Source organism: Cupressus sempervirens, chromosome 11 (assembly GCF_028749045.1).
Source record: "Cupressus sempervirens isolate cs-2001-9-10 chromosome 11, ASM2874904v1, whole genome shotgun sequence".
Lineage (NCBI taxonomy): Eukaryota > Viridiplantae > Streptophyta > Pinopsida > Cupressales > Cupressaceae > Cupressus > Cupressus sempervirens.
In genome coordinates this window covers 668457929-668474694 of record NC_143128.1, presented here as the reverse complement: position 1 = coordinate 668474694, position 16766 = coordinate 668457929, and the positions used below count along the sequence as shown (strand labels likewise).

Sequence of the window (16766 nt, the reverse complement as noted above, 5' to 3'; positions counted from 1 at the left end):
ATTAAAAGTGAAGTTTAGTAATAAAGGGAGATTTCCAAATTAAAGGGAGTTAACAGATTTAATTTGAGTTAAATAAGAAATTAACTGATTCAATTTGAGTAGAAAAAGGAGTTAACTGATTTAATTCATTTTTGATCAATAGTGAACTAGAAATTTCCCTTTTTGAACTAAAGAGAGATTTTGTTGAGATATTTTATTTAATAAAATGAGATATGCTCTCATAATTACTTTTTCTATTTAATTAAATAATCTTTAATTAATTAGAGACGCTTTTCTTATTTAATTAAATAACTTCATTTAATTAATTAGGAATGGCTTCTCATTTAATTAAATAAATTTTTTTAATTAATTAGAAGTAAGTACTCCATTTAATTAAATAATTTTGTTTAATTATTTCAAAAAAAATTTGAAACTAGTCAACTCAAGTCAACCATAGTTAAATCTGGTCAACTTTTGATCAAAGTTGATCTTTGCGTATGTGAATATAAGCAAATGTGAGTATGAATTCCAACAACAATTTGATGCATATTCTCATTCAACCTTTCAAAATGAAGAGATGAGGGTCTCTTAAATAGACTTTCCTAGAATTCATCAACGGTTGAGATCGATTTCAATCAACGGTCAGGATTAAAGGTGAAGTTCAGTTATAAAGGAAGACTTTCAAATTAAAGGGAGTTAACAGATTTAATTTGAGTAAAATAAGGAGTTATGTAATACCCCACCAAGGAATCTAAAGAATTAACCTAAGGTTTGCCAAACAATTTTTTTTTTTTTTAAACATGAAAGTAAAACCATTCACAACACTTGCGGAAGCAATAGTAAAATCGAACTAAAAGTAAACATAACACAACATAATAGATTACATTTTTTTTTAAAGATCCCTTAACATTGAATTACGTCTAAATCAACCATTCATCTAACATCACATCCTTATGAAATAACAATGATACATCCAACATTGTTAAACCATATACAAGTGTCCTTTGAAATTTACATTTTAGTTTAGCTCAATCATCCATTATACATGTCACAAGGTATGAAAAGCTTAAAAGAATAAACATCTATGTAAATAAAATACATCAATATCCAACATTAATCCATGATGCAATTAAAGTAAATGAAACCACATGTCATACATGATACATCAACTTAAAACAAATATGCATCCATCATGAAAGATAACCATATATCACAAACATAACTAACTAAGTGCATGGTTCCTCCCAATTGTAAATAGCATCATTAGACCATCATGGATCCTAGCCATCCCTCTGTGTGTAACATTGCAAAGCACCGAAGAGATTATCGACTATTAACATAGTAGGAATGTCACTCCTAAAAACATCCTACTAACATGCAAAGTAAAGCATAATATATCATCAACTAACATATGCAAATAATCAATGTAAGGAACATACCAGAAAAAACATCCATCATAGGGTATATCATCTATCATAATGCTCCAAGATCATAATGAAGATAGATACCAACCAAGAAAGCATCAGCCATGGTGTCTCAGATGAATCTCAAATGATAAGAGTGGAAAATACACTACCACCCGATTGCGTGGAACCTAAGTGGTCCACTCCCACCGTGTTGAAGAGATAATCTCAAGTCCCAAACAGGCTATCAAAATCACATAGCACAATACTCTTTAAGTCTAAGAATCCTAAAAGTATACTAACTCAAAAGTTCCAATCACAAAATTGACATCTAATCCCAGAGGCACAACAAAGACTACAAATAAGACTCAAAATCTATAGAGGAGACTTAGGCTACATACTAGGGAATGTCATCACATGGCTGCTTGAGTTACCCTGGACTGGTCTCTCACTAGACCCCAGACCCTCAAGCATTGAGTTACCTTGGACTGGTTACTCTGAACCTTGGACCCTCAACGTGACACATGTGGAGACCAAAAAGCCCTCTCCAGAAGACAAGGCACTTCTCCCATCCTTAGTCTATACAAGCACTCAAGGCATGGGTGGTTTAAATATCTCTAACTTATCTTTTTAGTATGTTTTCCTTTCATAAATTTTAATTACTAGATTATCACTTATTACATAACTTGCATTAGGTTACCCTGATACTGACCACTTTGGGCCTCAGACCCCTATGCAAGCCACTCCCATAGTCATGTACCTAGAAAACCTCTCTTAGGCACATAAATCCATAGTTGTGTCCCATACCACAACACTCATAAAGATCAAACTCAGTTCCTTAATAGGCAACCTGAAAATAAGATGGTTCTCCCATCTAAGAACACATAAAAACTCAACAAAATAAACTTCATAAATATAATCTCCAATACAAACCACAATATCCATTGGTTCTTAACAAGCAACCAAGAATATCTCAAAATAAATCACCATATCCATTGGTTCTCAACAAGCAACCAAGAATATCTCAAAATCATACTGATCGAAGACTCCAAAATGGTTGAGTCAAACATGTCACAACATGACATCATCAAGAAATAAATCAACATTTCAGTCCCATCATGGCGACTAGAAAATAATCCAAGGATAGCTGATCGATGACTCAAAGATAGTTAAGTCAAGTATCTCAGATACATAAGAATCACATGAAGACTGAAAAGCATTAACAAATCAGTATATACAAAATCTCATAGAGCATACGATCACATAACTATGGTTGGATTTATAAAGATAAAAATTAAGACATCATCATGACATCACAATCATAACCCCCGAGCCTCTGGTAGACGTCCTATAACTGGTCAACACTAGTCAACCCAAAATCAAAAATAAGAAGCATATAGAATACACAACGCAAACACATGTTTTGGTTTATTAAAATCACATACTTGAATAATGTGTAGAGTTTCAGTTTTCGTTTCAAGTGTACTGCAAGTGTCTTAAGTTTCATCATTTGACCTACAAGTCAACCCATTTGTTCCCCGACAACATTATCCTTTCATTATTAAGAATTACATTCTAAAAATAACTTAAGGATAAATATTCACTAAACTGATCATCATTGACCTTTAATTAAGTTGTCCTCTATATTTAACCATGATCCATATTCTAATTGATTAAGCTTTCAACTTTTCTAAGATTATTATTTGTTATAAGAGGACCAATTATCATTCTTCGAATAAGAGATTATAACTTTATTAGAATGATCAATTAACATCGGTTCACAATCCTTGACCTTTTATCATTCTAATAGTTCTCAATTAAAAACTTAATTAAGTATTACTAAAGTTTGAGTCTTTTAATTTAATTGTTATCATCATTGACAACCATATAACATCTAAGGTCATAATTCAAGTCATAAAACTTATCAACTTCAATATAGATAATCTAAAATCTCATTAAAAGAATTATATCAAATAAATCTCTATTACATAACTTAATTATTAATTAAATCTAATTAACTCTCATTAATTGATTTAATTAATAATTTCATAACCATAGCAATGTTCTAATTAATATTAGTTGACTCATAACTAACTAGAATTCTATAAGATAGAAGTCAACTATAATTCAAATCTCTAATATTCATATTAATAATTCAATAATAATATCTTGATAATATTTAAATACAAGCTATATTGGGAATCTTAATAATAATTCCGTGTGACCACATTTTTCATCTCTCAAAGAATACCAACATTAATCTCAATTCCACATTAATCACAATAACTTAATCATATTAACTAAGTTGATTAATAATGTACATAGTTCCACGATCCTTCCTAGTCATTTTAATCTTACTTAATTAAATTTTATTAGAGTTTAAATCATTTAATAATTATTTATTAAATCTTCACTAATAAGTATTAAAATATCTAAAAATAATTTATTAACATTTATAAATCATCATTTCTTATAAATATTATATATATATTAAATAGTGTATAATAAATATTAAATAGTATTTAATATATATTAAACAGTACTTAATATAAAATTTACACTAAGTAATACGATTTAAATATTATACATTACAAGAAAGAGCAAGCGATTACAATCGTTGCAGCTCATATGAATATACGTAGCCGTCGGCTTAATAAGCCGTGCGACCTTTGCAACATTTTCATTGTCGTGCACTGCATACGCAGTACAGGCATGAAAAAAATATGCCATTACAAAATGCGCAGCCCATAGTTATTAGTACTGGTACCGTCGGAGGTAATAAGGCAGGTGGGGTGCGGTGGGTGATAACCCCGCCACCCCAAAATATATAATCATTTTTTTAAAACATTTTCAAAGACGTTGTTTAACATATGCGATTCAAGTTTTAAAAAGTATTTCGATTGCGATTTACATATATATATATATGTATATTCATATATTTATATATATACATATATATGCATATGTATGTATATACATATGTATACATATGTATATATATGTATATATATATGTGTATATATATATATATATATATATATATATATATATATATATATATATATATATATATATATATATATATATATATATATATATATATATATATATACACCCAATTTTCCATCCATCATTATTGCAACATGTGTGCAATTATTATATATATATTTTTAAAAAACACATATATATATAACGTTCAAATAAGAAGGACTTTCAAATTTCTTAAATTAAGATTTTTTTTTTTTAAATAATTGTTTTCTAAACATATCCTTTAATCCATCCAACAGGTTTAACTATAAATTTTGAAATCATCATTTCTCATCTAATTTCCTTCTTAATTGGATTTAGGGTTTTCTAAATTTTTTTCTTCTCAACCAATAAAATATCTAGATTCCAATTTCAAATTGCAGATTCAATCATAAAAAGTATTCAGGCACATATAATATACATGATGAAGACAGGAAGAGAAATAGTGCAAAGAGAATATGCGATTATCACGAGTACACCTGAACACTGATGCTAATCTGCCATGACTTAGACGTCCACAGAAAATCCCTTCCTTCTCCATCATTCGTAATTCCTCCAAGATCCAAGCCAACCAAAACCTCCAAGTGACTAGAAGTGCTAGAAGGAGCATAAAAGCATGTAGAAACATATGAGTATATGAGCTTCTCCAATGCATGTAAGCTTTGAAGCTTCCATTTTAGTTTGAAGCTTGTAGCTTGTAACTTCCATTAAGCTTGTCCAAACACACTAGGAGAGCCTCTATTTAAAGGCCTCTAAGATGCATCTAGAGTGTCTCTAGAAACAACTAGAAGATAAGCATGACAACCAAGCATGGGTCTTCTCCAACCTTCTAGATGAGTCTTAAGGTTGTAGACACCATGTGCTCAAATAAAATGCTAACTTCTAAGTGTAGACAACTAGTGCATTCTTAGAGTGCAAACTCCAGTGTTGTCTACATGAAAACTCTCGAGAATTTGCCAACTATTATGTAAGCAAATATTAAAATTAATGCACATTAATTAATATAATATTTAATTTACTCTTTCCGATTAAATTTATTTATTTATTAAATATCATGCACAAACTTTAATTATTCCACTTTTCAATCTTAATATATTTATAATTTAGTCACATGAAATCTAGAATAATTTAATATATTTTCCACTTTTAAATTTCATTTTTCAAAACTTAATTGCTAAAATATTTATTAGCTTTAATAATAATATTATTTAGTCATTTATTTAAAAATGAAATCCAAATATATTATTATTAAAATAAATATTGTTACGTTCCAAATTTAAACTTTTAACTTTTATTTTCAAATTTAATTATTTTGTATAATTAATTTTTCAAATTAATTAAATCAAATAAATATTAAAATATCATATTAATTTTCCATTTAATTAAACCATTAATTAAATCTTTTAATTAGGCTTAATTAATAAAAAATACTCCAAAGACTCACAAGGTAAAAATATGAAAATTCATCATAGTCAAAATACATACAAAATCAAACCAAGGGTTAATATCATGAATTACGTCATCCGACGTATTTGGAGGGTACTCAACTTAGATACTTGTCCTGATTTCTAATTAGAACAAATGGCTTAAAGGGATCAGATTTGGACTTGAGAACTTATCTCCTCTCTCTTATCATTGAGATGATGTGATAGGGTACGCTCATCTTGGCAATTCAGGAAAGTAGATACCTGGTACCTGCAACTTGCATAAAAACCATGCATGTACAAGCACAATATATACTAAATAAATAGATGATGGCAGGAAGTGGTGCATCGTGTAGATCCCGACTAGTAGGTGACTACGACTCCCTTCCTTAACCACATCAAACACACCATACAAAAGAAAACACACACACCATACACATGCAAGTATGGGGTAAGTATCCATAAGAAACACATGTGATAATAGATCATCTTACTAATCATCATTAATAACTGAAAACACTAAAAATAATCATCATGCATACATGAAATGTAAAATCTAAGTGATCTCATCACATAATAAACTGAATCCATAGCACAATATCTAATAGTCTCAAAACAAAGTTGCTAACCATCAACATGAAACTAGCTCTAAAAGAGTTCGATAATGATAACAAAATGTGACCTAGGGGCAGGCACTACAAGTTAACTGATTCAATTTGAGTAGAAAAAGGAGATAACTGATTTAACTCATTTTTTATCAATAGTGAACTTGAAATTTCCTTTTTTGAACTGAAGAGAGATTTTTTTGAGATATTTAATTTAATAAAATGAGATATGCTCTAATAATTACTTTTTCTATTTAATTAAATAATCTTTAATTAATTAGAGATACTTTTTTTATTTAATTAAATAACTTCATTTAATTAATTAGGAATGGCTTCTCATTTAATTAAATAACTTTGTTTAATTAATTAGAAGTAAGTAATCTATTTAATTAAATAATTTCGTTTAATTATTTCAAAAAAAATTTTGAAACTAGTCAACCGTGGTTAAATCTGTTCAACTTTTGGTCAAACTTGATCTCTGCGTATGTGAATATGAGCAAATGTGAGTATGAATTCTAGTAACAATTCTATGCAAATTCTCATTCAACCTTTCAAAATGAAGAGATGAGGGTCTCTTAAATAGACTTTCTTGAAATTCATCAATGGTTGAGATCGATTTCAATCAATGGTTAGGATTAAAGGTGAAGTTCAGTCATAAAGGGAGATTTTCAAATTAAAAGGAGTTAACAAATTTAATTTGAGTAAAATAAGGAGTTAACTAATTCAATTTGAGTAGAAAAAAGACTTAACTGATTTAACTCATTTTTTATCAATAGTGAATTGAAAATTTCCCTTTTTGAACTGAAGAGAGATTTTGTTGAGATATTTAATTAAATAAAATGAGATATGCTCTCATAATTACTTTCTCTATTTAATCAAATAATCTTTAATTAATTAGAAACACTTTTCTTATTTAATTAAATAACTTCATTTAATTAATTAGGAATGGCTTCTCATTTCATTAAATAATTTTGTTTAATTATTTCAAAATTCTTTTCGAAACTAGTCAAGTCAAGTCAATCGTGGTTAAATCTGGTCAACTTTTGGTCAAACTTGATCTTTGCATATGTGAATATGAGTAAATGTGAGTATGAATTCTAGCAACAATTCGATGCAAATTCTCATTCAACCTTTCAAAATGAAGAGATGAGGGTCTCTTAAATAGACTTCCTTTAAATTCATCAATGGTTGAGATCGATTTCAATCAACGGTCAGGATTAACGGTGAAGTTCAGTCATAAAGGGAGATTTTTAAATTAAAGGGAGTTAACAGATTTAATTTGAGTAAAATATTGAGTTAACTAATTCAATTTTACTAGAAAAAGGAGTTAACTAATTTAACTCATTTTTTATCAATAGTGAACAAAAAATTTCCCTTTTTGAACTGAAGAGAGATTTTGTTGAGATATTTAATTTAATAAAATGAGATATGCTCTCATAATTACTTTTTCTATTTGATTAAATAATGTTTAATTAATTAGAGACACTTTTCTTATTTAAATAAATAACTTCATTTAATTAATTTAATTAATTAGGAATGGCTTCTCATTTAATTAAATAACTTTGTTTAATTAATTAGAAGTAAGTACTTCATTTAATTAAATAATTTCGTTTAATTATTTCAAAATTCTTTTTGAAACTAGTCAATGCAATTAATAATATCAAGTTTCCACAATCCATTGTTAATGATGATGTTGCTTCTGGATTCGATTGTGTAAGTTTTTTTATCATCAACGTTTCGGATCACACTCTGTGATCCATCATCAGGATGAGAGAAGGAAGTAAAAAAGTATGCAGACTAGCCAAGCCAAGCAGAATAAAAAGAAAGAAGAGAGGGGGAGGAGCACACAACACGAGGCAGAGAAAGAAAGAAATGAAGAGAAAGAAATTTTTTTAAAAAGTGGGGGGACAAGAGAAGAAAAAAACAACAAGATAGAAGAAACAAAAGAAAGAGGGAAGAGTAGAGATCTATAGCAATAATTTTTAAGAGAGAATTAAAAGATTAAAAATATTAAAAATAAAAATAATAAAAATAAACATAAATAATTGAAAAATAAATTAAATCAATCTAAAAATAAAAATAAAAATAAAAGAACCAAATGTATATATATATATTTATAAAGGAGAGATCGCAAAAGAACACGAGACCAACTCGAAACACGGGACAAAGTAAATGAAAGCAAAAAATAAGAACATAAAAACCATAAAAATACAAAATATTAAAAATAATGAATAAATTAATAAAATTAAAAAATTTAGAAAAATAATAAAATTAGAAGACCAACAACATAAAGAGAAGCAAGCCGCACGCGAAAAGAAACAACCAAGAGACAGAAAAGAAGAGGACAAAAAGGAAGAAACAAAGAAAAAACAAGACAAAGAAGAGCCAACGAACAAGGACACCAAACCACAGACAGGGGAGGGGGCTATCCATGCTGTTGCCGGCAATCGAGCAAGCGAAGCAAAGGTTGCCACGAGGGGTTCAAGGACCACCCATCATCTCGATTAAGGTTGAGGGGGTGGTGGCTAATTTCAATGGCTTCTTTGAGCTTTCTCTTGAAATAATTGCTCTCTTTGCAAAGGATTTGTGCTTGCTCCAAACAAATGTGATGTTTGGTGGTGACAGAGTGCTCTGCTAAGGCCGATTTTTGGACCCTATCATGCATGATGTCTGCCCCGTGCTCACGTATCCTGGTCCGAAAAGAACGACCAGTTTCTCCAATGTAGGGGGTGCCACATGAGCACACAATCTTGTAGACTCCTGAGTCAAGAAATGAGTCTTTGGAGTCCTTGAGCTGCGGGACAAGATTACTTAACTTTGAAAGGGGTTTAAAAGCAACTCGGAGGCCCCTTTTTGTTAAGATTTTGGCAATCTTTTGGGAGATGCCATCCACAAAAGGAATGGAAACATGCAAAGCGGGGAGGTTCGTGGACGGGGAAGGCCTAGAGCAAGAAAGGAAGAAGGATTTGGCCTGGCGAAGAGCCCTAGAAATTTTCTTGCACGGATATCCATTCAAGGAGAAGACCTGACGAAGATGAGATAACTCACTATCTAAGTGTTCTTCATCACATATTCTGAAGGCTCTCAAGGCAAGGGTTCTAAGGATGCTGGCTTTATGGCTGGGGTGGTGGTGGGAAGAGGAGTGGAGATATAAGTCAGTGTGGGTGGATTTACGATAAACCTGCCTACCAAAGGTGCCATCCCGCTTCCTGATGAGAAGAACATCAAGAAAGGATAAGCGGTTGTCTGACTCTAGCTCCATGGTAAACGATATGCCAGGGACCAAGTTGTTGATGTGCTTGTGAAACTCCTCAATTTTTTCAAGCCCATGTGGCCAACACACATTGGTGTCATCTACATATCGTTTCCACCATCTAGGTTTCAGGGGAAAGGAGTGGATGGCAGTCTCCTCAAAATGTTCCATGAAGAGGTTCGCTATGATTGGAGAGAGAGGGGAACCCATGGCAACCCCTTCCACTTGCTCATAGATAACATTTTGGAAGGAGAAAAACATGGATCTTAGACAAAATTCAACCAAGTCTGCCATCTCATCACCAATCTTGTTCTTTACAATAAGAACAGACTCCTGAATAGGGACTTTGGTGAAGAGGGAGACCACATCAAAGCTTACCATGATGTCATCCTGTTCAGCCTTGCAGTCCCTAACAAATTGGATGAAATGCGAAGAATCCTTGATGAAAGAGTTGGAATTTCCAATCAAGGGGGAAATTAACTTGGCAAGGTGGGAGGCAAGGAGAAAAGTAGGTGACCCAATAGTGTCCACAATGGGTCTCAGAGGTATGCCTCCTTTGTGGATTTTAGGGACCCCATAAATACGGGGGGTCACTTCTTTGGATGGAACCAATTTTTTCTTTGTGGTCTCATCAAAGGAGGAATTGAGAACCAAGGCTTTGACTCTCTTCAGGATCTTAGGGCACGGATTGCGAGAGAGAGTGCGATAGCTGCTGGTGTCAGCGAGCAAGTCACACATTTTGGCGACATAGTCTTGTCGGTCCATGATGACAGTAGCATTACCTTTATCAACTTTGGTGATAATGATGTCATTATCCTTGACAAGACTTTTAAAGGCACGCATTTCTCCACTAGGCAAATTGGGTTTCGGTGGTTTGGCATGCCTAAGGGCGACCGCACAATCTTGCCTAACAGCTTCTGCCTCATCATTTGAAAGAGAGCGAATAGTATTCTCGATCTCAATGAGGAACTGCAAGTGAGGGATGACCCGAGGGGAGCAAGAGAAATTAAGACCCCACTTTAAGAAATTAAAAGAAAGAGGGTCTAAGACAGCAGAGGACAGGTTGACAACCAACTTGTTTTCCCAATCCCGTACCGCATGATTAGATAAGGGAGAACGGAGGAGGAAGGGGCGAGCGAGAGGACAAGGGCAAGGAGAAGCTACACCAAGGCCATACTTGACCCGAGGTGAGAGGATAGTGGTAGAAGAAGACGCCACCAATACTCCATTGGATGGCAATATGGGGGACGTCCCACTAGCACAGACCCCAATGGGTCGAGATATGGAGGGTCCTCCACCGGTGTCAGAGGAGTCAAGGGGACCCAAAGACGAGGGGTTGAGCTGAGCAGGATGGATCTCGGGGCTGCCACTGATAAGACAAGGGTCAATCAGAGGGGGGACAGGAAGAGAAGACTGCCAGCTAACCGTCGAAGAGCAATAAAGGAAGGACTGCGCAGGCACATTACACGAAAGAGGACAGCAAGAAGACGTACCTGAGCACCTAGGCAAGGAGCTGTTGCGAGAGCTAGAACGTAGGGTGATAGCAGATTGCGAGCCAATTGCACCCGGGTTGTATCGAGCTCCAGCACCAGTCAATGGTTCAGTCTGCGACGAAGAGGAGGAAGAAGACAGCGCAGGGGCTTCCACACCCACCACATTGAATGCTTCATGCCCTGAGGAACAACCAGAAGATCGGTTCTGTTCGCTGGATAAAATCTTGTCTGCTGCGTGAACAAAACCAGAGGAGGACCCTGAAAATTGTTGAACCCCACTACTCGGAGGGATGACGCCGACCACTGGAGAAGAAGACAGGAGATTGGCCGAAGCAAGAGAGGACGCGGGCCCAAGAGCACTACTGCCGGGATGTTCCACAGGCCTGCATACCGAGACATGGCCAAGGACAGAAGAGAACCCACCCCGATGCCGGAACTTATATCGAAGAGCCAAAATTTTTTTCTTTTGCCTTCTGATGGACTCTTCATAATGACCCAACGCACTGCCAAAGGAAGAGGTGTCCAAACGAATCCAAAGATCTGGTCTCAAGGAAGAGGCCAGCTCTAAGTGGAGAGGCAGCAACCTAGCATTGAACCGATCAATAACTCGCCTGGTAGATTGAATGATTGAACGAAGGAGAGCGAGTTCAGCCTGGAGGAAGATAGGTTTGGTGTGCATGCTGCGAAGATAATGGCTAACTTTGACAAAACAAGGAATAACACGACAATCTCTGCAACGCTTGAGGAAGGCTAAGTCTGCAATTTTCTTCATAAGCTTGATCCTTAACATCTAAAATTGCTTAGATTTGAAACAAAGTTCCCTCCCATGAAGGGTATCAATTAATAATATCAAGTTTCCACAATCCATTGTTAATGATGATGTTGCTTCTGGATTCGATTGTGTAAGTTTTTTTATCATCAACGTTTCGGATCACACTCTGTGATCCATCATCAGGATGAGAGAAGGAAGTAAAAAAGTATGCAGACTAGCCAAGCCAAGCAGAATAAAAAGAAAGAAGAGAGGGGGAGGAGCACACAACACGAGGCAGAGAAAGAAAGAAATGAAGAGAAAGAAATTTTTTTAAAAAGTGGGGGGACAAGAGAAGAAAAAAACAACAAGATAGAAGAAACAAAAGAAAGAGGGAAGAGTAGAGATCTATAGCAATAATTTTTAAGAGAGAATTAAAAGATTAAAAATATTAAAAATAAAAATAATAAAAATAAACATAAATAATTGAAAAATAAATTAAATCAATCTAAAAATAAAAATAAAAATAAAAGAACCAAATGTATATATATATATTTATAAAGGAGAGATCGCAAAAGAACACGAGACCAACTCGAAACATGGGACAAAGTAAATGAAAGCAAAAAATAAGAACATAAAAACCATAAAAATACAAAATATTAAAAATAATGAATAAATTAATAAAATTAAAAAATGTGTGACTTTCTCACTGACACCAGCAGCTATCGCACTCTCTCTCGCAATCCGTGCCCCAAGATCCTGAAGAGAGTCAAAGCCTTGGTTCTCAATTCCTCCTTTGATGAGACCACAAAGAAAAAATTGGTTCCATCCAAAGAAGTGACCCCCCGTATTTATGGGGTCCCTAAAATCCACAAAGGAGGCATACCTCTGAGACCCATTGTGGACACTATTGGGTCACCTACTTTTCTCCTTGCCTCCCACCTTGCCAAGTTAATTTCCCCCTTGATTGGAAATTCCAACTCTTTCATCAAGGATTCTTCGCATTTTGTCCAATTTGTTAGGGACTGCAAGGCTGAACAGGATGACATCATGGTAAGCTTTGATGTGGTCTCCCTCTTCACCAAAGTCCCTATTCAGGAGTCTGTTCTTATTGTAAAGAACAAGATTGGTGATGAGATGGCAGACTTGGTTGAATTCTGTCTAAGATCCACGTTTTTCTCCTTCCAAAATGTTATCTATGAGCAAGTGGAAGGGGTTGCCATGGGTTCCCCTCTCTCTCCGATCATAGCGAACCTCTTCATGGAACATTTTGAGGAGACTGCCATCCACTCCTTTCCCCTGAAACCTAGATGGTGGAAACGATATGTAGATGACACCAATGTGTGTTGGCCACATGGGCTTGAAAAACTTGAGGAGTTTCACAAGCACATCAACAACTTGGTCCCTGGCATATCGTTTACCATGGAGCTAGAGTCAGACAACCGCTTATCCTTTCTTGATGTTCTTCTCATCAGGAAGCGGGATGGCACCTTTGGTAGGCAGGTTTATCGTAAATCCACCCACACTGACTTATATCTCCACTCCTCTTCCCACCACCACCCCAGCCATAAAGCCAACATCCTTAGAACCCTTGCCTTGAGAGCCTTCAGAATATGTGATGAAGAACACTTAGATAGTGAGTTATCTCATCTTCGTCAGGTCTTCTCCTTGAATGGATATCCGTGCAAGCAAATTTCTAGGGCTCTTCACCAGGCCAAATCCTTCTTCCTTTCTTGCTCTAGGCCTTCCCCGTCCGTGAACCTCCCCACTCTGCATGTTTCCATTCCTTTTGTGGATGGCATCTCCCAAAAGATTGCCAAAATCTTAACAAAAAGGGGCCTCCGAGTTGCTTTTAAACCCCTTTCAAAGTTAAGTAATCTTGTCCCACAGCTCAAGGACTCCAAAGACTCATTTCTTGACTCAGGAGTCTACAAGATTGTGTGCTCATGTGGCACCCCCTACATTGGAGAAACTGGTCGTTCTTTTCGGACCAGGATACGTGAGCACGGGGCAGACATCATGCATGATAGGGTCCAAAAATCGGCCTTAGCAGAGCACTCTGTCACCACCAAACATCACATTTGTTTGGAGCAAGCACAAATCCTTTGCAAAGAGAGCAATTATTTCAAGAGAAAGCTCAAAGAAGCCATTGAAATTAGCCACCACCCCCTCAACCTTAATCGAGATGATGGGTGGTCCTTGAACCCCTCGTGGCAACCTTTGCTTCGCTTGCTCGATTGCCGGCAACAGCATGGATAGCCCCCTCCCCTGTCTGTGGTTTGGTGTCCTTGTTCGTTGGCTCTTCTTTGTCTTGTTTTTTCTTTGTTTCTTCCTTTTTGTCCTCTTCTTTTCTATCTCTTGGTTGTTTCTTTTCGCGTGCGGCTTGCTTCTCTTTATGTTGTTGGTCTTCTAATTTTATTATTTTTCTAAATTTTTTAATTTTATTAATTTATTCATTATTTTTAATATTTTGTATTTTTATGGTTTTTATGTTCTTATTTTTTGCTTTCATTTACTTTGTCCCGTGTTTCGAGTTGGTCTCGTGTTCTTTTGCGATCTCTCCTTTATAAATATATATATATATACATTTGGTTCTTTTATTTTTATTTTTATTTTTAGATTGATTTAATTTATTTTTCAATTATTTATGTTTATTTTTATTATTTTTATTTTTAATATTTTTAATCTTTTAATTCTCTCTTAAAAATTATTGCTATAGATCTCTACTCTTCCCTCTTTCTTTTGTTTCTTCTATCTTGTTGTTTTTTTCTTCTCTTGTCCCCCCACTTTTTAAAAAAATATCTTTCTTTCTCTGCCTCGTGTTGTGTGCTCCTCCCCCTCTCTTCTTTCTTTTTATTCTGCTTGGCTTGGCTAGTCTGCATACTTTTTTACTTCCTTCTCTCATCCTGATGATGGATCACAGAGTGTGATCCAAAACATTGATGATAAAAAAACTTACACAATCGAATCCAGAAGCAACATCATCATTAGTCAATGCAAGTCAACTTTGGTTAAATCTGATCAACTTTTGGACAAACTTGATCTTTGCGTATGTGAATATGAGAAAATGTGAGTATGAAGTCTAGCAACAATTCGATGTAAATTCTCATTCAACCTTTTAAAATGAAGAGATGAGGGTCTCTTAAATAGACTTTCCTAGAATTTATCAACGGTTGAGATCGATTTCAATCAACAATCAGGATTAAAGGTGAAGTTCAGTCGTAAAGAGAGATTTCCAAATTAAAGAGAGTTAACAGATTTAATTTGAGTAAAATAAGGAGTTAATTGATTCAATTTGATTAGAAAAAGGAGTTAACTGATTTAACTCATTTTTGATCAATAGTGAACTGGAAATTTCCCTTTTTGAATTGAAGAGAGATTTTGTTGAGATATTTAATTTAATAAAATGAGATATGCTCTCATAATTACTTTTTCTATTTAATTAAATAATCTTTAATTAATTAGAGACACTTTTCTTATTTAATTAAATAACTTCATTTAATTAATTAGGAATGGCTTCTCATTTAATTAAATAACTTTGTTTAATTAATTAGAAGTAAGTACTCCATTTAATTAAATAATTTCGTTTAATTATTTTAAAATTCTTTTCAAAACTTGTCAACTCAAGTCAACCGTGGTTAAATTTGGTCAACCTTTGGTCAAACTTGATCTTTGTGTATGTGAATATGAGCAAATGTGAGTATGAATTTCAGCAACAATTCGATGCAAATTCTCATTCAACCTTTCAAAATGAAGAGTTGAGGGTCTTTTAAATAGACTTTCCTGGAATTCATCAACAGTTGAGATTGATTTCAATCAACGGTCAGGATTAAAGGTGAAGTTCACTCATAAAGGGAGATTTTCAAATTAAAGGGAGTTAATAGATTTTATTTGAGTAAAATAAGGAGTTAACTGATTCAATTCGAGTAGAAAAAGGAGTTAACTGATTTAACTCATTTTTGATCAATAGTAAATTGGAAATTTCCCTTTTTGAAGTGAAGAGAGATTTTGTTGAGATATTTAATTTAATAAAATGAGATATGCTCTCATAATTACTTTTTCTATTTAATTAAATAATCTTTAATTCGCTAGAGACACTTTTCTTATTTAATTAAATAACTTCATTTAATTAATTAAGAATGGCTTCTCATTTAATTAAATAAATTGTTTAATTAATTAGAAGTAAGTACTCCATTTAATTAAATAATTTCATTTAATTATTTTAAATTTTTTTTGAAACTAGTCAACTCAAGTCAACCGTGGTTAAATCTGGTCAACTTTTGGTCAAACTTGATCGTTGCGTATGTGAATATGAGCAAATGTGATTATGAATTCCAGCAACAATTCATTGCAAATTCTCATTCAACCTTTCAAAATGAAGAGATGAGGGTCTCTTAAATAGACTTTCCTGGAATTCATCAACGGTTGAGATCGATTTCAATCAACAGTCAGGATTAAAGGTGAAGTTCAGTCATAAAGGGAGATTTCCAAATTAAAGGGAGTTAACAGATTTAATTTGAGTAAAATAAAGAGTTAACTGATTCAATTTGAGTAGAAAAAGGAGTTAAATCATTTAACTCATTTTTGATCAATAGTGAACTGGAAATTTTCCTTTTTGAACTGAAAAGAGATTTTGTTGATATATTTAATTTAATAAAATGAGATATGCTCTCATAATTACTTTTTCTATTTAATTAAATAATCTTTAATTAATTAGAGACACTTTTCTTATTTAATTAAATACCTTCATTTAATTAATTAGTAATGGCTTCTCATTTAATTAAATAACTTTGTTTAATTAATTAGAAGTAAGTACTCCATTTAATTAAATAAT

The 16766-nt window shown here is 33.5% G+C and overlaps 1 protein-coding gene across 1 annotated transcript; it reads left to right on the top strand.

The window, feature by feature from the left end:
- Positions 1–12625: 12625 nt before the first annotated feature.
- LOC149531510 (uncharacterized) lies at positions 12626–14191 on the top strand. The gene has a single exon (XM_089808354.1). It carries the CDS (start codon positions 12626–12628, stop codon positions 14189–14191), a length of 1566 nt encoding a protein of 521 aa, XP_089664480.1.
- The last annotated feature ends 2575 nt before the right edge of the window (positions 14192–16766 follow it).

Coding starts and splice junctions, on each gene's coding strand:
- LOC149531510 (XM_089808354.1), top strand. CDS start 12,626: ATGTGTGACTTTCTCACTGACACCAGCAGCTATCGCACTCTCTCTCGC.